The 22,220-nt window shown below is 41.9% G+C and overlaps 1 protein-coding gene across 1 annotated transcript; it reads right to left on the reverse strand.

Moving 5' to 3' along the window:
- Nucleotides 1-498: 498 nt before the first annotated feature.
- Nucleotides 499-17,353, reverse strand: LOC140243541 (uncharacterized). Its single transcript, XM_072323211.1, has 14 exons — nucleotides 17,181-17,353; nucleotides 16,465-16,587; nucleotides 15,475-15,649; nucleotides 14,818-15,049; nucleotides 13,008-13,172; nucleotides 12,069-12,226; nucleotides 11,263-11,440; nucleotides 10,504-10,679; nucleotides 9,373-9,498; nucleotides 7,113-7,196; nucleotides 5,767-5,892; nucleotides 3,517-5,272; nucleotides 2,160-2,308; nucleotides 499-588 (listed from the first exon to the last, which is right to left on the reverse strand). Exons 1-14 carry the CDS (start codon nucleotides 17,231-17,233, stop codon nucleotides 499-501), a joined length of 3,591 nt encoding a protein of 1,196 aa, XP_072179312.1. The 5' UTR covers nucleotides 17,234-17,353.
- Nucleotides 17,354-22,220: the final 4,867 nt, after the last annotated feature.

The raw sequence follows: 22,220 nt of genomic DNA on the forward strand, positions 1-22,220 counted from the left end.
AGAAAGAAAATTCAACATAATCATTTTCACTTTTCTTGCATAATCAAAAAGCACTTGACTTGCCTCTTTCAAGAGGCAGGGGGAATGGTATTACCCTTACCAACATCAGTAAGGAATCAAGGGAATGTGTATTTTTTTTTTCACAAAATGAAATTTTGTGGAATTCTCTCTCCATACTTTTGTTATATCCTTTTATGCATGTGACATCATAAACTTTAGTAGTCTCCCTATCCAGCAGTGACTGCACAGAAACTTTACAAAGTCATAACTTCGGAAGGAATTGTCTGAATTTCCCCAAATTTTCACCGATTGTATTCTGCTGATATTGCTGCATTCATTCAATCCGCATGTACATTGGAAGGTGAACTTGTCATTTGAATTCTCTTATCTAGATGTGAAAGAGATGTTGGAAGTTTCCGGAAGCCTTCTGCAGATTCAAGGAGACTTGGCAAATCTGCGGAGCATCAATTATTTGCTGGCAGTCCATTTGTGGTGCTCTCAGTGATGGCAAACCATCTGGAAGTTTGAGAAAGCCGACCCAGAGGGTGAGGCGACCAGGATCTCGGTGTCACTCACGGGAATAAAGTGCTGAGGGGTTTGAAAGTGGAAAATGAAGTTACCAGTACAGAGATGTAGTATTTTTTACTTGAATGGAAGATCTGTGAATTATGAAATGCAGGAATAATTATCTCTCTTCATTCATCAGGTACTGTTACCACTAAATAGATCAAAGTTAGAGGGAAAGTTTTCACATGAAATATGAAAGTCTTGCGTCAATTGCCCCCTAAAAGTAGTATTTTAGCCATTGGAAATGTATTCTCAAAGTTCAGTGGGTTTGATTTATCCAGATTTTACTGCATTACATTGCAAACAGGTATCAACCTCCATTATAGGTTTTCAGAACTTGGCTTCTTGTATGTGTATCACATCTACTGATATGTAGGTATAAGTGTGAACAAGGAGACAATATTAGGTGTGAATGAAACAATCAACAGCAGGGGCAGATCCAGGAATTCCGTACAGAGGGGGCACCTTTACAAAATTAAAGAGAGGGGTTGCACGCACCCCTCCCCAGAATTTTTAGTCTTTCTATTTCTTTTGTTTTCACAAAAAAGTAAAGGGGGGCACACGCCCAGTGCACCAGTTTTGATAAACTGATTTGAAAAAAGCTGAAAGAAAATAAGAGGCATGAGAGACTTACCACATGAGTACCCAGTGGTACATGTTCTCTTCTAAATCCCATCCCGTCCCCCCCCCCACCAAGCTTCTAACAGGTTGTCAAGACTCACAATCAATACTCACAATACAATGTATGTCATTAGAACAGACATGATTTAAAAGGTCCTCAAATTCAAAAGCATTCATTTGCAAAGACCTTGTGAGTAGCTCTCGTATGGAAACAGTTGATTCTACACAGCATTAGCAACTATTCAAAAATGATGTCAGAAGAAATGTGTAATGCATTCACTTAATATTTCTGTATAGCCTTTAACAGTGTTTTAGATATTTGCATGATGGTGCCTCTATACTGTATACGCCAAATATTTTGCGAGGTTTTTATTTTCGCGAATTTTGCAAATCAGGTGCTATTCGCGAAATTAAAGACACGCGAAAATATTGACACTGATCCCCGATGTGAATGTTGTAATGTACGCGTGCACTCTTCTCCGTTCAGTACGGGGGCCCATTTCATAAAACTTGTCATCAGTGACAAGTTGTCATAGATGTGACAAGCTACTGAAATTCTTGCATCTGATTGGCAGAGAGCAAATTTGTCATAGAAATGTGGCAGTTGTCACTGATGACAAATTTTATGAAACCGGCCCCAGGACTCCACAATCGCGAATTTAACCACTCGCGAAATCGTCAGGGATTCTCGATTCGCAAAAATTTAGACTCGCGAAATATAATTTATGGCGTATACAGTACTTTTCCATATCAGATACAGTATTCTTGAAGCAAAGCAAGAGTAGTGATCCAATCAATGTTTGCCATTATGATTCCCACGTTAACCCGTTGAGGATGAGTCCCAATAAGACTCGGGCAGATGTCTATGGGAAATGCGTGTTGCAGCAAAATCAAACTGTTCTCAACAGATTAAAAGTGTGGATATTTTCATGTATTAACATTTGGATGATCCCATCTGCCTGCAAACTCACCATTTCATCTCCCTGGAGCATGATCTTGGCGACGGGGTTCATGGGACGGGCCTCTGCAGGCTGGGGAGTGAAGCGGCTTTTCAGTCCACAGGAATAGAGGGCACACTCTTGATCCAGGAGGACATGGTGAAACAGCTGACCTATTGTTTCTATGAAGAGTGAGACACAATTGAGAAACTAAAAAAAATTATCACTGTCTTTTTTTAATGTAAATATTTCAATCGCATGATGTGTAAAATTCACGTTGTGAGTCAGAGTAACACTATTCCTTTACCTCCCAGTGATTAATATTCAGTAGAAATCTTATATCATTACCCATTATATTCCACATACTAAGAATCTTGCTATAGGATTGGTCAAGAGCTGGTCACATGATAAAGCGTAGTTTTGCCCATCACAACACCCGAGAAGAAAAGTTTGTTACACTCTATGTTGATAGTCCCTTTTGTTTCACTGATCTCTTCAGTCCATACAATCCTAACGCGAGATGAGTACGTGCAAAATAAAAGTGCGTTGCACTGTGGACTATCACTTAACTAGGTCAAATGATAGTCAACAGTGCAACGTGCTTTTATTTCGGTGCCACGGTACGCAGTGCGCGGAGCAAATTCGTTGCTTCGTCATCTACGCGCATATGTTTAAAGTAAATTATGTAGCCTAAGCCCTAAGGGATACCTAAAGACAGCTAAACAGTTTCAGATGTGGAATAAAATGGGAATATCTATGACCCTAGATGTGAAATATAAACCAAATAATCAACTTTTTGTTTCAGGCAATGAGACAAACTATCACTTCCTCGGCGATCTGAATGTGTACGCTATCTTTCCTCAGCTGCGCTTCGGAAAGATCGCCTCGGAAGTGATAGTTTGTCCCATCACCTTCAGCAACGTTGATTATTCGCTTACTAATTGCAAGGATAAGGGATTTGGCCAGGTATGGGAGACACAATGTTTGATACATGGTAGCTGCCTACCTGGTGGTAGCTACATGTAATCTAATGAAGGTAGCATACACTGATACTCTTTCTTTGCTATCAGCACAAAATTATACTACAGGGAGGTTGCTTTTTTTTTTTACCGAAAGTAATCAGTTTGTTGTCAAATGTGTAAATTCATGTGAGTTTGTGTTGGAATTTTGTTTGAGTTTGTAATACCCCCTTTCCCTGTGAATATTACAAAGCTTAGACTGAAAAAAGAAAAAAAAAAACACACAGTGAGAATGCGTCCAGAAAATAGAGAAATCTGGATAAAGGAAGGCTGGACGAGAAAGGTCAGACTGTAATAGTTTAGAGAGTCACATTTTCTGCCTCTTTTTCAGTAAAAGTCAGGGGGGGAAAAAAAAAAAAAAAAAATCTTACCTTTATCACCTGTTGATTGCAAATTGACCCCTGCATCCTTAGTTTGGGCGAATTTTGAGCTGTCCTTCAATGGCATGGGCAAAGTCTGATCAATGTCTTGGCGATGGTTTTCTGCCGATATTGTTGTAACAGAATGGGCAAGAGAAGCAGGTCCGGACGGTCCATTTACTTGAGCACAGCTGCCATGACTCGCTGCGGTGGGATGCGATGCAGGCGCCGACCTGGCGTACACTGAAGAGAATGCAGGAGCCACTGGGCGCAGAGGACTGGGCTGGTGGATGTTGGTGAGGAAGGTGGTACTTTGACTGGGGCCCAGGTTGGTGCCGACACCCATTGGTCCGGGATTCACGACTACAGGCGAGAGAACTGGAGCCACTTTGGTGAGGGCGTGTACTGGGAGACCACCGGCGCTCCTCATCGCCAGGGGAGTCTGAATGGGGGGCGGAGGGTGCGAGCCGAGCATCGGGGTGGAGATGGATCGGACGGTGGGCGTGGTCCTCGGGAATGCTGATGGTCTGGCCCGGAGGGGCTGCGGCGTCTGTATACAATGTGGCACCGAGTAGACAGACTGCATGGAAGATGGCATCGACGTCTTTGCGACGATGGCTGCTGGGACCGAGGTTACTGTTGAGATTGTGGAAGACGATTCGATAATAGTACTTGTGCTGCTCTTTACTGGCAGTTCAAAATTGCTGTGGTACAGAGGATGAGAAGTAGGGGCAGTTCTGTGCCCTACATGGCTGGGTAGCATTGTTTGATGCTGAAATGAAGTTGAATTGTGTTGGTTATGTCCAGCAAGATCACTAAGCTGTGTAGCTCTTGGAAAAGCAGCTCCAACTTGAGAAGAGATACTTCTAGGAAATGATGAAGACACTGCCGTTGTTTGCGAGTAAACCTGGCCAGTGGTAGTAGCCACAATGTTGTTCTCAAGGTCTGTATTAGTACGTACATTAGTATTTTCCATGTGTTGCAGAGTGAAGGTGGGGATGTGTTCTCTCTCCAGATTAAAGTCCGCTCTAGGCACTGGCCTGGAATCCTCTGGTAGTCTTTGGGCTGCCTGGACAGTTGGCCCTCTCCCTGGAGGAGAGTTCTGCAGGAATGCTGGAAACATCCCGCGGTAAAACTCGGTGCTATCTGCCTGCACAGGGTCCATCCCATTTCTGTTGGTCTGCCCAGCGCCTAGACCAGATCCCCAAGAACCTTGAGGAAAATCTCCTTGCATGACAAAACCCAGCTGTTCTGGGCCAACGATGGTACTGTTTGCCGGTTGGTGAGGGACTGCAGCTGGATTCAGTTGAGTGTTCCTCCAGGCAGACTCGCTTTGGCCGACGTGAAGCCGCTCAGCAACGCCTTCCCTGTGAATGCTTCCGCTAATTATTCCATCCCCGCTTTGAACAAATCCTTCTGTACCTTCAGCACCCCTAACGTGCACATCCCAGGATTCCTCTACCCTCCCTTGGTGCTTGCTTAGCCTATCTTCAAGGCTGACCGCATCAAGAGCACTTTGGATGTGTCCAATCTCATTCCCGTGTGTCTCCCGGACCGCTTGCAGTGCAACATCCGAGGATGTTGTCTCTCCGACTAGGGGGTGGTCTTGTCCAGGGGGTGCCAGTGGTGTCTCCCTGGGTAGCTTGACTGGCTCGAGGTCGAAGATCGGCTCAATGGCATCTCCCTTGAGGTTGATCTGTTCGACCTCTTCCGCTTCATGGAGACGGGCAATCTCCATCTCCAGCTGTCTCTCAATCTCCTCCATTTCCTATCAGGAGTGACAAGTTTACACAAAACTTGCAACATTACAACTACATCAAGGATCTAAAGGTGAGGTAGGTTAATCTAAGACTGCACCCAAAGAAAACCTTAAAACATTCTTACAGTGATGCTATTGTATTATCAAGGAGATACTGCATTGTCTTTGTCTGGTATATGTACAATAGAATGATACCACTTTTGAAGATCTGCTCACATTAACAATTAAACCTTCCTCCTAACTTGAAACAGAGAATTGTATACATTTGAGACTTCTCGGCTGCATCTCATGAAGTGCAAACATGTGATAGGTCGAGCCTCTCATTCTTAATACATCTAGTATCATTGAATGCATTGGTATAAAATGTACTTTAGAAATTTTTGCAGTTCTAAAGCCATCAAGGCTAAATTTATATACAAGTTGAAATCTCCCAAGTTATTTTGATAAGTGTAAGGAAACTATGAGCCGAGAAAAGGATAACCCCCACACCCCCCTACACTTACGTTCAGCTTGTGCCTGTTGGCCGCCGTCTCAGCCTCAAGTTTCTCCACCTCCTGAAGACGAGACTTGGTCTCCGGGGACACGCTCTCGTCTGCATCCTCCCCAAAGTTGAGGACAGCGACCACATCCTGAAGGATGGAGAGAGAGAGAGAAGTGGTGATATCAGCTTTACTGAGCACCAGAACAGCACATTGTCGGATTCCTCCCCCATCCTCCCTCCCCCCCCCCCCCCATTCCCCCGCCTTTTTAGAGTTAACCCTAAAAAGACTGGGGGGCCTAAAAGGCCCCCGTCGACATTTCGCGCGATTACTCTGCAACATGCAATGCTCTCGCCGCGATGCTCTATGACTTTTTTCTTTCGAGTTTCCCGCACATTTTGACACCAAATTTGTGACGCCCACGGGTACGGTTCTGAAGTTACATAACTTTTTGTACATGCACGTGAGGCCGAAAATGGCTCGAAAATGTGATTTTGTATACAAAGTCAATGCAAATTGAGTTTTTTCACATGGTTCATATAAATATGCTTATTTTTACTCTCAATGGCTAAAATTAATTTGTTTTAGGAGTATTATGGTTCAAAAAGTGTCAGCCAGAAATTTTGTTAAAAAAAACAACAGAAAAAAAGGTCGAAAAAACAAAGAAATACATAAGAAATTCATAAAACAATAAAATAAATAAGAAATTAATTTTGATACCAAATTTTTTCAAGTACATTTGCTAAGAATGCCACAAAGAATAATTTGACCAAAAATGAGCAATTTTGGAGCTTTATTTACTGATTTAGATCAAAGAGTCTGATTTCTCGCATAAATTAGCATAATTAATCAAAATAAAATAAAAGAAGACTATTTTGGAAAATTTGAATATACGATCTTGTAGATTACATCGCACACTACCATTGTGCAAATTTCCGTGGCGATCACGCGATCCACGGCCGAGATCTTAAGGGGGGCCCCTTTAGGCCCCCCCCCAGTCTTTCGAGCTACCAAAATAGCCCAGTCTTTTTAGGGTTAAGGCTGCTTATTAAAAAGTTAAGTTGTATGTACACACCTGAAGAGTTGTAAATTAGAGTGCCTTTATGTATCATGAAAGAAAACAAAGCATTTATAAAATACAAATATACACCTTATACACATACAAACATTATAGTGCAAACTGAAATATTCATAGCTAGTCTATTGTCACCATAGAGGGTGCAATTATTTCATCATCCATCAGACATATTTTGATTTAAAGTAGTTATGGCACTGTGAGAATGGCATATTCAAAACCTGACCCCTCCCTCACCCCACTTGAGAACAGATATTACCAGTAATGCACTGAGGTGATCTATGCCTGCCATTACCTGTGTCTTCAAGTGGCTGGTTCCATTTTCGTCAGCGGGGGAGGTCAGGACATCAGCCCAGCGGACAGCCTTCTGACTCTGGCCCTGTAATGTTACAATGAAGAAAACCAGCAAGAATTATGCCACCATGTGCTCACATAAATTGCATGTACATCAGCAGCACTTTATGAGTTGTCTTGTAGCTATATACAGTCAGTCCGCAGCACGTATGCTAATGAGCCGATCCGGCAAGATTTATTCAGCACTCTCGTTGACGATCTTTGCGTTCAAAAGGTGTCTCGTCGTGCGAGATTTTGCGAGACTTTGATAGGGCTATGGTTTTCACAGTGTAGCGACTTGTACATACATTTGTCATGGCTACAAGTCACGGTAAATTGTTCTCCAGACTTTGATCTTTATTTTGATACTAAATTTGCGTATAACATCGGATCTTATCATGACTATATAATCAGTTGATTTTGCGTAAATTTTATCTGCTTTTCACGGAAGATTTTGTCGTCTAAAGTTCTTTTTCGGTTCCTGACCGGATTAAGAAAATGTTGTTTCTGATTTTGGCTTTTTCGTAGAGAGGAAACTTAGATGCTCATCATATATTGGAGTCAAGGAGACGCAAGCATGATTTATACTAGTTTTTCCGTTTTGAAATGTCTGTAAAATTCACTCCTAAGCCGGAAGTATGCTCCACACAAAGTGTACAGTGGCGCGAAAGAGCTCTCTCATTGGACAGTGCTTGCATTCAGCGCTTGAACTACACGCGTGCCAAGAAACCACAAGTGGCATGAAACCGTTATGTAGCAGCGTAATGACGTAATGCAAGCGCTGAATGCAAGCGCTGTCCAATGAGAGAGCTTACTCTTGAGATTACACGGTTTCAAGCTGATCAGCACTGACATCGATGTATATCTTACTGGTTCCTGACCGGATTAAGCAACAAATTGTCAAGATATTTACATGGATACAAAGATTAGGAGATGGACTACCAAATAAAGCATTTTCATTGAGACGCAAGGTGAATTTGATATTTTTTTGACGTCTTGAACGTGTACTGAACGAATTACTTTTTTCATCATTTTTCAAGCTCAAATTACGCTATGATATTTTTCATTTACAATAATTTGAGTAACATGTGACGATAGTTTACATATTTTCCTTGAATTTGATACCAAATTTGTGAACATAAGGTGTATTTTTGTTGCCGAAAGCCCAAGGACAAAATCCCCTTACGCAGCTCATTACGTATGCAAGCCTAGAGCGGGCTTGCATACGAGTTGAATAAATATGAGCGAATTATCGGGTGCTGCGGACTGACTGTATAGACACAAGTTTTGTACAACACCTCATTCTCAGAACATTAGTATTTTTTCTACTGTCAATTCTACTTCATCATCATTTATTAATTTTAAAAAAATAAATAAAATAAGATAAAGCTCAATGGATAGCGACATGCTGGGGTAAGATTTGCCATACTGTGAATAGTCATCATTCTTCTCAATTACAGTTTTGACTTACAGCTTGCAAAATGGGAATGTACACTCTCTCTTTCAACAACAACAAAAAAAGAAATAGAAAAGAATTTTGAGGCTTCGTAAACAAAATGAAAACATTTGGCAGGTATGGTACAGAGCAACAATGCTACTGAAAAAAAAAAAAAGATAAAATAAGATTAAGAAGAAATAGATAAACAATCAAGAAAAGGGCATGAAATTTGTTTCTACCCTAAAAGATATAAGATGCTTGGAGAACAACCTGCAAGGACTTTATTGGATTTTGGAGACTAACCACTGCAAGCTATGAAAATTTTAAAGGTGCATGGTCCCGGTGTTTTAGTCAAATGCGTACGCGGGCGCATGGCGCAAGTTTCCTACAGAGACCTACGCTATCGACTCCTCTTTAGCGCTTACGCTTTGGCCCACTTCCCCGAGTCCGAAGAAGTCCGATTCACTGTAGTCAGTGGTCCGATCACAGTTTGGCTCATGATTCGGCTGAGGGGGATGACAGCTTCAGCAAACTTCTTTTGTGATGTCATAATAAGAAGCACATATGCACGCACCCTGACATTACTACAGACTGCGTGTTGCGCAGAGAAGACAACGATGGCAACGTTACTTAGCAACACCTACGTGCGTTACTCTTGATGACAGCTCAACTTCGGCTATCTTCGTATCAATGCTAACGGTGATCGGCAGTATCATCAACATCGCCTCTACACTACCGGAAATATGCACCTTTAAAGAAATGCACACGTCACTTTTTGTCTTACCCCTGGCGTAGTTGGGATACGTCTCGCTGGAGTTAATCCAGACTTTGCATTCTTCAGAGCCGGGGAGCAGGACAGGTCAGGCCTTGATAGGAGGTTCTGGGCACGGAGGTTGGGAACTCGGGAAGCCTGTAAAAAAGAAAATAAAAAAGGAAAAAAAGGGAAGACAAAAATGAAGAATGTTACACTTGACAGTTTTGTGTGTGTGTGTGTGTGTGTGTGTGTGTGGGGGGGGGGGGGGCTTGGAACCCATATTGGATGTTTTGTGTTTTCAATCTGATTTCAGGTTTCAGTCGGGTTTGTTTGTTTCTTTGCTTGTTGGTTTGTTCTTGCACGTTGTTTGTTTTGCATACCTCATCAATACGTGACCTAACTCATGTAAAACCTAATAGTTAATAGCTATCATTTAAACTATTTCAAAAGTAAAAACATCCATATCCTACCCAGTCAATCACCTTGTATGTGACTTTGCTATCAACATTAAATTTGGAGTCAAAAGAGGCCTGAGCTTTCGATCCTAGCAGAATCTTCGTCAGAGGCATTTTATTGCCTCTGACGAAGATTCTGCTAGGATCGAAAGCTCAGGCCCCTTTTGACTCTATTTTACCCCATTGGCTCGCCTTTATTGGATAAGCAGTTTTCAGCAGCTTTTTTGCAACATTAAATTTGGGATGAAAAACATAGAGATAACCCACCCCCCCCCCCAAAAAAAAAGAGACATGGGGTGAGATGGCAGCAGAGACAGCTAAAAGCCAAAGTGATTAGACAACAAAGTACCATGGACTTCCGTCATGCACTCTCCTCCAGAACTTCACCACCAAAGTGAAGTGCAAAGTACGATTATGATGTGTGGGTAAGAACATACATGGCTTATAGCAGTGAGACATGTACCGATAGACATTAAAGGACAAGTCCACCTTCATATATGCGGATTGAGTGAATGCAGCAACATTAGCAGAACACATCAGTGAGAGTTTGAGGAAAATCAGACCATTCATTCAAAAGTTATGAATTTTTGAAGTTGTAGTGCCGCCATCACTGGATGAGAAGACTACTACAACATGTGATGTCATATGCATAGACAGGTGTCCTATCATCCACTGGAATATTATTACTCTGAGTGGTTCAACTCACTGTGCCTGGTGTCTTCTTGGTGGACAGACAGCCGCCCCTCGTGGTCTCACTGACCGCCACCCTGCCCGGCGTGATGGCACTCTTGCTCTTGGACACTGGGCCCTCCCCATGGCCAGTAGGTTTGACCGATGGTGACTGGCTGGGTATCAGCTGTGGCTCTGTCAACTGATCTCGCTCTGTGCAGAAGGAAGGTGAATTCAGAAAGATGTTTATTGAGACACCAAAGTGTTTTACTTTGGTTCTCCTTGTTTGGTGGCATATCAAAAGCGTGGCTGTAATCACAGCCTGAACATCTAGCAGCTACGTGTATACAGATTGTTTATGCTGTTTCTCTCTATAAAGGCAGGATAGCATCATAAGATCTGCTCGAGTACGTACGCCCATGATTTCTTTTATCATGCCTACTACTAAAACACTGATCAATACAGTGCTTATATACGTCGATGTAGGCAATACGTCAATCAGATGCATCGTAAGATCTGTGTTACAATTTTGGAGACCAATTGAAAATGACACGTGTCCAGAATTTGAACATATTAACCGCTGCCCCTACAAGCAAAATCCCTACCAACCAAACTGGAAACCGAGTGAAACAATAAACCTTGGACATCTCTCTTTTGCTTGTGCCATCCTTTTCCATCTGAATAATACCTCATGAGATCCCAGGAAGACGTGTTACATGAATGAATATTTGTTTTCTCCTGAACAGTGAGGCATCTTTCAATGACTTGACGAGAAATCAAATTATTTCACACTCACTGAAGTATATGGATCCCCTGTTGTCTGGTAGGAGGCTCTCTATAAAAGCTGCGTTGACGTTGGCCGTGTTTCGGTCGATGGTGAGGCGGGACAGGGTCTTCTTTGCAAACTCGCTGTATACCTTGTTGATGTCGTAGTTCTTGGGCTTCTGGTAGTAGATGGAATTACGTCCAGTCGACTGATGTGGAAATAACAACAAATGGGAAACTGATAAGTTAATGATTCTTGCATTAAGTTGTTTACATTGAGCTTTAAATACATAGGCAGTACCCGCCGCTACTCACGTCAATCAGAACCATTACTGGCTACACGTATCAGGCGGAAGTGCGGTAGTTCAGCAGATGTGACGCCTGTTTAGCAATCATGACGTTGTTGGTTTCGAGTCCAACAAGAGTATGTATGCCCATGACTTTTATCATGGCTGCTACAAGAAAACGGGATTATCAGTATTCATACAGTACTACGTACATGTATTGTAACTCATAATGATTATTGTGTAATATTCAAAGGATAATTTGCTTTTCGCTAATTTTTTTTTTTGAAAGTTGCATGATCCCTTGACTAGATTTCAACATCCTTTGCGAATACTTCTAATAACCTTAAACCTCACCTCGCATCTTGACACACAGAAAAAGTATTGACAACAGAATACTGCTCATTCAGAAGTGCATCTATCATTCCGATCCATATTTCTGGTTTCAAATTGTTAGATCAGGCGAGGAAACCATGGTGGGGAATATAATTTTGCCAATCCATCCGTGCATGAAAATGCATCAAAAATGAATCTGGAAATGATTTCTGTCTACCTGATGGAATCTCAGTGATTGGCGTTGTCGTAGCGACGTTCCTGCGATGGTTTGGCGCCCCCCAGTCACAGCTCCGTGCCTGTCCAGTGCACCAAGACCTGTATCGTTGAGTATGCTGGCTAGAGCATCTGCATCGGCAGCGAATTCAATATTTGCGCCTGAAAGAAAACACCAAAAGTATGATTAAACCTAAGTCATTGTTTTATCACACTCCTGCTTCTTTCATTACAGTATATTGGCAAGCAATCTGCATTTGACATTAATTAATTACTTGGTATTTTTGCTACAGACAATGGGAAGTACAACTGCTCAAGAAATGCTGTATTAAAATAAAAATTCAATGTATACTAGCTTCTTGACTCATGTTTTGGCTAAGTCATTTTCTAATCTAATGTGGAACAGTTTAACTTCAAACACTAGGAAAATGAAAATGTATTTTCTCTATCACTGAATTTAAAAAAAAAATCAACACAATGGAATTAAAAGCATCATCAGCTTAGCCCAAGTCTAGTCAATGGATAGTTGGTGAAAATGATAGCACCATAGTTTTGATTAACCCGTTGAGGACAGTTTGATTTTGCTACAACACGCATTTCCCATAGACGCTTGCCCGAGTATACTCGGGACTCGTCCTCAACGGGTTAAGGAAAAAAAAAATAATTCTCTAGCAATATTGATGAAGCCAATTGAAATGGTAAGAATCTAAACAAACAAAAACACAGCTGTACATATTCCTCCAGTAAATACAAAATTATGTGTCAGTAGAATTTGCACTGGAAGCACTGCAGTTTGTCACCTTTTCTAATCAGTAAAAGTCATCAAATTACTAATCACTTATTATGTAAATACAAGCCAAAAGTTATGGATGGAATTAATCATATATAAAAAAGCATTAGCCCAAGAGAGATCTGAAAAGGAACAAGAAAATCAAAATCCAACCTTTTTGCTCATCCAGGAGTGACTTCCCTCGGAGCTTGCTGCCGTCCATGATGTTCCTTGAGGTCAGGACGTTTGAGGCGTTGTTGATACGCCCTGCGCCCCTAGAGGGCAGTGCACCCAATGTTTGCCTGCTACCAGCCGTCCTTCGGCCCATTGTAGTCATGCCTTGTATGATACACATAGCATGGAGAGGAAGGATGACATAAAATAACTAGAAAAGCACTTTGACAGTCAGACCGCAACATCCTGAAAAGCCTTCGCATTTATCGTACGCGTATGCATGGACCTCGTGGACATGAATACGTAATGAGCTGGGAGACCACATTTTTAGAGTGTCTGTAAATCTAAACGACATTATCAATCTTCATGATTTATACATCGATAAAAAGCTGAAAAGTTGTACTTTGACAAAATTCGACCACTTTAAAGGTTATGACAGTAAACGTGTACTCTACATAACAGTAATGCGCCGAGTAGGCGTTGAATCCTTCTTAAATTTGCATGCTCTTTCATATTTCATAAGAGGCTTTTCATTATCTCACTTAGGAATGTTCAAAGCATGAATCCCTACCTCAACCAGTACTGTACAGTCCCTTTAAAAGGTGTGATTTATTTCAAATATTCACAAACCATGTCAATTAGTCGCGGATAGTAGATCTTCATGTCGTCAATAAGTGAATCTCGTAGACCATGCACTTTGTCTCTGAATTATCTCGCAAAATCTCGGGTGCTGAGAAGGACATGCGCAAAAACCTGCGCGTACGATAAATTTTTGATTTGAGCTCATTAACAGCAGCGTTGCGGTCTGACTGCTGAGAGCACAGACCTCCGCCATGCAGCTACTTTCTACCGATGATCTTGCTCTTCCCAAAGAGATTTTTTTCCTCTCCACCACTGGGGAAAAGCTCTTTGGGCTCTTCCATAGAGATCAGTGATTTCCACCCTTAGGTATGCGTGCTGAAAAATCGCACGATTTCCCAATATAGAAGCCTTTGTTACGTCATAAGCCCTCAGCTGCGCGGTGCGCCTCGCCCTGGCAGAAACTAGAGCACTCACTTTAGTGCGCTTTTGAAAACCTCAAAAATGCGCAGCTTGAACTCCCAAATTCATTGACCCTACCTGCGAAATATCAAAAATCCGTTATAAATTCCCCCAAAATTGTTGGATCACTACCAACTACTACTATCACTACCAACTACTACTATCATTTGTTACTTGTGTCATTCTTAACCTTTCCTGTAAGTTTCATCCAAATCCGTTATCTACTTTTGAGTTATTTTGCACGGGAACAAACAAACAAACAAACCAACGGTAACAAAAACATAACCTCCTCCCTTGGGGGAGGTAATTACACTACTACACTACATCTCTGATATTGTGTAAAAATCCAGCCATGACTAAACTTACATTAGAAAATGATAACTGCCAAAACAAATCTTAAGTCTGTGTGTGACCAGACTTAAACTCATCTTTCATCCTCACTATTACATAAAATTAAGGAAATGGCTTACTGCTGAGATGATTTTTTTATTACAGAAATCTTAATAATGACAACATGAAATTTTAAAACTTTTGCGATCTCAATTTTTATTTTTTTCATTCAGAATTTCAACACGTATTCTTAAGGATTTCAAAAAATACTTTTTCTTCTTAAATCAAGAATTTCAAGGTATATTTTTCAACTCGGTAAGGGTTTACTCAACTTTTGTTTAAATCGAGCAATAACAATTAATTCTAATCACTGTTTTGTTTTTCGCTTGCTGTTGTTATTGTTGTTGCTGCTGTTGTTGTTGTCGTTGTTGTTTTTTACCTGTTCCAGCCAGAGTTGATCTTGTCCTCGGGACAGGAACATTCTCTTCCATCGGATCCAACCCATCACCGTTCAGGATGCTCTGCAGCGCATCATTGTCTACCTCAAAGTCATCCGGGTCTCTTCTTCCACCCCGTGCCATGCCCTTGTCACTGGTCGGTGACTCCCCATTTCCGTCAAAGTAGGCCCGCTTGAAGCGAGTGCCTGGGCGGGTCAGGTCAAAGGCCCTGGCCTGTAAATTGTAATCAAAAGTGGAAAGTGATAGTAAAATGCATAGATGAAAAAACTGTTGTATTTGATATCTAACTTTGTCCTGGCACCCACAGAATACAGGTAAACACAGGCATGTGAGAATTGTTACTTCCATACACTGCACTATGCCCATTAGACTTACCAAGGTTTCATGAGAAAATGTTTGGACACTGGTTGCAGCAAAGCCCCACAAACTGAGGTGGGAAAAGAAAGTCTGCTTTGATCACTGTTGTTGTTTCATTTTCTTTCATCTGTATTGAATGTCCTCTCAGACCATACAGAGACCACAATGCACCATAGCATCATACTCTTTATGAAACCAAGCACATGTTGCATTGAACTTGAGGCAAAAACATGGCTCATCTTTAAATTGTGTTTTGCTGAAAAATGTTGGCATGTACCTACCTGGGTGCATGGCTTCTTGGCGACCGCTTTGCCCTGTTGGAACTTGTTAGCCCAGGCCTTGTGCAGCTTCTCAAAGTCAGGGACTTTCCTCCTGGTAGGGGTGGAGGATGAGGCAGCTGGCTTCTGGGAGGATGCCTGGCCTGCTGGCTTGGTGGACCTGGGCACAGGAATCTTGCTGTAATGGGACATTTTACATATCACAAGAAGGGCATTAGGTACTGAATGTGTTGAAATGTTTGTTTGACCAGTGCAAAAAAGTCACAATAGCAAGGAGGCGCTTTGTCTTATTCTGTATGCCACAACCTAATGTCTTTGAACCATACACTTTTGGATCACATATAGGAGTGGTCCACTTTTGGCACAGTACGGTACAGTACAGTACACTTTGGGGAGCGGTCAAGTGGTCCTCTAGCCTTTTGTCAAGGCCCTCTCGCTGTATGGTGAAGAGAGCCCAGCTGCGTGGGGTTGCGCAAGGGCCTTTTAAGATCTGCTTCGCATCCTTTTGTTAGCCCTTTGAAATACTGACTTTTGCTCCCCGATTTCAGGAGCAAAAGTTGAGCAATCAGCATGTCTGTCTGCCCGAGCCGAATTGCAAACGGTGAATGCACACCACAGATCTCCAGGGTGGTCAGTGATGCATGTGAACAGGCATGACAACACAAAGACGGAGGATGTGGGGAGCACGACATTCTATTGAAGGACTGGAACCCGTTAATATGAATATTCAGTAAGGTTCATGACTTATGAATAATAATGTGTGAAGCAGATCTCAAAAGACCCTCACGCTGTCGCACTCGGCTGGACTCGCTTCACTTGCTCATTACAGCGAGAGGGCCTTGACAAATGGCTGAGCGCTCCTCTGGCATGGGTACATTACACTTTAGGAGAGAGCGCTTGAGCGCACCCAAAGATTTGTGAGGGATGGAGTCACTTGTGTGTAGAAGAAAGGATTGTGCAAAGATTCTGTTAAACTGGGGTAGTGTGATTTACCTCTGGGCAGCCTTCCTGGAGTTCTGAGTGGTCCTGCCTGTACTCCCTGTCGTTCTTACATTCTTCCTTGGGGCTGCGGTGCTCTTCCTACTGGAAGTTGTAGTCTTTGGCACAGGCCTACTCCTGCAAGAAATCAACAGTTAGAAATATAAGAATATCAAACTGAAGCAGAAAAAAAAATGATGGTATATATTTTAAGAAAATGTGCAACATTACAGAAAATTTTGCCTGCATCTTAATTTTCAAAATTCACAATCTTAGGCAAGATTCCTGAAATTAAAATGCACACAAGAGTTCTTGTCTTAAAGATACTTTGATGCACTGGATGCCAGTGACAATTCGTGGAAATTTCATGCCATGAATACATGTATTTCCTGCTTTACACTATATCATTGCATCAGGTCACATCTAAGTACATGTACCATGTATTACTGCATATAGCAATAAGCTGTTATTTTTATGAGGATTTAAATTTTCGCGTATTTCGCCATTCACAGTTTGATCCCGAATTAAACACATGAAAATTTCACCATATGCTAATGAAAATGTAACCAAACTATAGGGTCAGTGTCACTTTGAAAGAACACCTCGCAGAAATGTCTGTGACCTCCTAACTGGCGAAAAAATCTGTACGCTAAAAATAACAGCTCATATACAGTAAACAGTTTATATTATTAAGACCATTTAAGGTCTCTCTGCCGTGGAATGAAACCTACCTCAGGTTATAGGTTGATGCAACGTGAATGCGACTCTCACTTGATGTGGGCATAGTAGAAGGTCCTAGTATGAAGCCAGAATCGTGGTAATGGTGTATAATGGCAGAGTGAACTAAGGCTGCACGAACAAATGTTCAGTGTTGACACACAAAGCCTTCAATGCTCTCTTTCACTATCTATCCGTCTTTCTCTTTTACGAGGTATGCAGTTTGTTTCTTCTGCTTCTCATCAGACCCTCAATGTCCATCAGATGAAATTTGTTCTTTAAGCATCCAGAGGCAAACCACACTGTCTGATCTACACAAATCTGACCACAACCGAGAAAGGGAGAGAGAAAAAACAAACAATTATGTACATAAGTCAAAAACACAAAGTCTCAATACAATGTACTCACAAACAATTTATGTTTCTCATGGTGTTTCATGAATCATTATACTTGTTCACATAATATTCCTGTAGGTTGTTTCATTTAAATATAAATTCCACAATTTTTTTCTTAGAAATGTGCAGCAGGGTATGAGGTTGACCAAAAGATCGGTCTGTATCTGGTCGTCGGGGATGTGTTCTGTGGAGACTGCGTCTGGCTTCACGGATCCCCTGAGGAGAGCCAATAAAATCAAAAATAAAAATAAGAGACTTCTCCAGACAGACGGATCTTTCTGTCTAGGTATGAGGAAACATTTTAGTGTAGGCCTAAAGTGTGTGTGTGTGTGTGTGTTTGCTTTTCATGGACTGTGGATTTCATTATAACAATTGTCCACTTGGAAAGATTTCCTTGTGTGTCCCCACCCCCCTAAATTTTGCCATACCACTTACACTATCCTACCCTTATTAACTCCTAACCCACGGATTCAGGCTGTCCCCCACGTCCACATGATAATTAAACAGAAAGATCAGTCTGTCTGGAGGAGTCTTTTATTCATTTATTCTTTTTTTACGTTATCAAGAGCACTCTCCTCTGTGAAGCCAGTGCAGTCTCCGCGGAACATATCCCCAACGACCAGATACACAATAATCTTTCGGTCAACACGATAATAAGCCACCACTTGCAAAATTAGTGTGCATGCGCATGCGTGTACACAAGCATTCTTGGTTGTTGAATAACAAGGGTATAGACTAGGGTAGTGTAACGTTAGAGTGGTATGGCAAAGCAAAATCTTACTCTAAAGTCTCTAACTAACCTAACTATACACAGCCCAGTCGCTGTACATGGTACGTCGCGACAGGGCTGTACGCGCGCGACCACCAACCACTAGGAGAGCGACGTAATCGTATTACGATAGCTTTGAATTTTGATACTTAACATCATTTTTGTCACCTCAAACTCAACGAGTATACTTTTCAATATTTACTCTACATCTGATGCTATCAGTATTCAAATGTACGCAATGAAACTTACCGAAATTGATCATCATATCCAGCATGTCCACACGGTACACAATCTTTCACGCCAGGCCTAACTATACACAGCCCAGTCGCTGTACATGGTACGTCGCGACGTACCGACGGTCAGGAATTGCGCCAGAAAGTGTCATTTATTTGTTCCACGGACTTATCGCAAGTGGTCTCCATGGACCCAGCGTGGCGAACTATTCTTCTGTAATAGAAACATGCATTTAACGTGAGTAAAGTATTCTGTTTAAAGGAGAAAAGTATACATTTTCCTAAGTTTTGTAGTTGTGTTGAGGTTCCTCACTTTGAGGCTGCCTGCCGCGCTCGTCAGACGCTGTTTTCGCATAGCGTAACAGCGTCTGGTCGGGCTATAACTAACCTAACGGTTGTTACATGGAGTACAGAGCACACAGTCCCCTTGCCCTGGTAAAGACTAGAGTAGCCTAGTACCTATAACGTTACTTAGTAGAGATGCAGCATACAGTGTGTGACAGTAGATGCATGTTCTGATTGCTACACAGCACGCCTCCAGCTCCAAGAACATCACAAAACAGAGACAACCATCACTCGGCATCAGCAAGTGACAAGCAGCACAGACCAGTGGCAGTAGAGTGGCAGTGCAACTTCTGCTTTTTGTTGGTTTGTTTGCTACCAGTAACTGTTAGTGTTACTAGACTCTATAAATTCGTATTCAACCAACTCCCTTTTTTTTTTTTTTTGCCTTGTATTGGGTTGTAAATACACCATGAAATTGGCAGTGAGTGAGTAGCATGTTATCAGTGATTATTTTCATTAATGTGTCTACCCATCAAAACAACCTAACGTTAAAACAAAGTCATTTGGATTTTGATGGCAATGATCGTGCTGATTCGTGGTCTGGACTCGTGGAGGGTGGTGGGAGAAAAACATTTTCACTCCACCTGCACCTCTTTGACTTTGGCTTTACGTAGACAGAAAAATCCGTCTGAGTCTTTTATCATTTTTTTTTTTTTACTTCTATCGGCTCTCTCTCGTAGAGGGGATTCCGTGAAGTCTCCGCGGAACATACCCCGTTGACCAGATACAGACCGAGCTTTCAGTCAACTCCAGCTCTTTGCGCTCGGCCATATTCGGGCCGGTGGTGCGGTTATCACTCCACCAACAAAAATAACAGTATGTGGGACTGAGTAAGCTACAGCGGACAACTTCGCAAGGACAGCGGAGTAGCACTGCTAGTAACATGTGAAATACGCTGTATTTCCACAGTGATTACAAAACCATTGTAAATTATTATTTGATCTAAGATAAACGTGAACTTACTCATCAAAAACACGACTTCTTTGTGAACTATCGATGGTGGCATCCAGATAAAGCGAGTCTGTACAAGCAGCAGAGGACCGAATAGCGATCATTGAATTTTCCCACGAGTGACGTCACCAAAACAAGTTAGACCAATCACGAGCGTGGGTGCTCTCGCGTCCCGAGTTCGACACAAGTCACTCGAGCGTGGCGAATATAAACAACTCCGTGCATGGCGAACGCCCCCACGGAATCGTATTCGCTCGTTTGGGGAAAAACAAGTGAAATGCACTAGGTAACAGACAAGTGCAAGTGCAATGTGCAGGTTACCAAATGATACATTGTACCATGGACCTACAACGAAAGTCCATGCCAATACCAAGGATTCGCGCCCCTGAAGAGGTACATTTTGTTTGAGGTCGGTCAAAGCGTTATTTGATGCGGCCACGCTGTCAACATTCACTTATCAATGCTTCAATACAGATACGTCCTATTTCCGTATAATACAATTAACATAATGAGCTCAAGATTAATACAGCATCCTTCACAATTGTTACGTCTGTGCACTAACAGGTGCAAAGACAGTTTTAAAACAGAAATTGCAATGATAAAATCAATGTAAAAACAAAACACGAATGACTAACTTTTTCAGCCAAAGTCTTTGGAATTGATTACTGTATACGCCATAATATTCGCGAGTCTAAATTTTCGCGAATCGGGAATTCCCAACGATTTCGCGCGTGGTTAAATTCGCGATCGTGGAGTCTTGAACTGAACGGAGAAATTATGTACACGCGAACGTCACATCCATATCGGGATCAATCATCAGAGTCAATATTTTCGCATGTCTTTAATTTCGCGAATAGCACCTGACTCACGAAAATTAATAAAAACCTCGCGAAATATTTGGCGTATACAGAATTTTCTGTTTGAGTACAGGCGTTAATTAATAACGGGCTATTATGCGGCAAATCTTTGCAGCAAGTATGTGATTGGACGTGAAAACATTTCTCTTTGGCCTACTTGTTTCACTTTCTTTCATGGATAATGAAGAAGACAATCGTTAATTTATTGCGAGGATAAGTAAATAATTCATAAGTTACTAGTATACACTTACATTGATTTCACTCGCATAAATACGCACGATTTGAGACTATAAAGTAAGGAATGTATAGAGCATATCCTATCCGGGTATCCTATAACATTGATATTATTTTACTAGAGCAACAGAGCTACCAAGTCTCACGCATTCTGCGTAAGACTCACGCATTTTAGGGTCCGTCTCACGATCTCACGCATGGCACCCATTTTTCTCACGCATCGGGACCATAGCTCAAGTGATAGTTGCAATGTTATTGAAGGTATATTTCCCTTTTGTTTTTCAAAAAAGAAAGTAAAAAATAGTCACGTAAGTACGCACCAGATCGCAAATTGAAAAAGCTCCCTACCGTGGAGGGGGGGGGGGGGGGGACACCGCCTTCCTACACCCTCCCCCGCACAGTTGCTTCGCTCCCTCGCTCGCGCGCATGCGTGCGCACCGAGACGCCGAGTCATGTAAATCTCACTCATAAAGATTTTTTGAACTTGGCATCTCTGGAGCAAGCGTAGTAAACCCTACCTCTTAGATGTCAATTCAGTAATATTTCTCCCAGCAACACGTGACTTCCAAGGGCCTGACGTACAAAATACAGCACTCGTCGCAAGTAGGCCGATACAAGCCTACATCGTCGGGCTAGGAATATAAACACCCTGGGCACCCTTTCATGAAAGTTGACAAGATTAATACAGGATTCTTCTCTGACAACTTCAGTAAAACCCTTAATTTTGATTGGCTGAGAAGCTCTGGTCTCTGACTGTCACCATGGTAATTGTCAGAAACTGACAACTTCAGTGTCAGGGCTGAAAACGGTGCCCAGGTAGGCTTATTATTGATAGCATGACTCGGTGCTCGTGATACCGACAATATACAATTTTCTTGATCAAATTACTTCAGATAACATCCAATCAAATACATGACATAAGACTGGGAGAACACGCCATTCTAGATGAGAATACTAGTACATGATGTCCTAGGTGTAGTTACACTAATCCATTGATCCCGGTCACTGATTGATCCCTATGTACATGTACAGCAGTCTCTCGTTCAGAACCTTCGATCAACGATGTTTACGAGGACAATAATGTGCCTAATAGTACCGTAGAGGGCGCATATCAATTAAGCACATCCAGAGTCATTATGTCACAGTGGTAGAGGATCCTATAACGGATCTTTGGTGGTAGCTGTTTCACAAACAGGTTATCGAACTGATTACAATAATGATTATAGGGCCTATACTAAATCATAGTAGGCCGATATAACCTCTGTTTAAA

The sequence above is a fragment of the Diadema setosum genome, chromosome 20 (genome assembly GCF_964275005.1).
Source record: "Diadema setosum chromosome 20, eeDiaSeto1, whole genome shotgun sequence".
Lineage (NCBI taxonomy): Eukaryota > Metazoa > Echinodermata > Echinoidea > Diadematoida > Diadematidae > Diadema > Diadema setosum.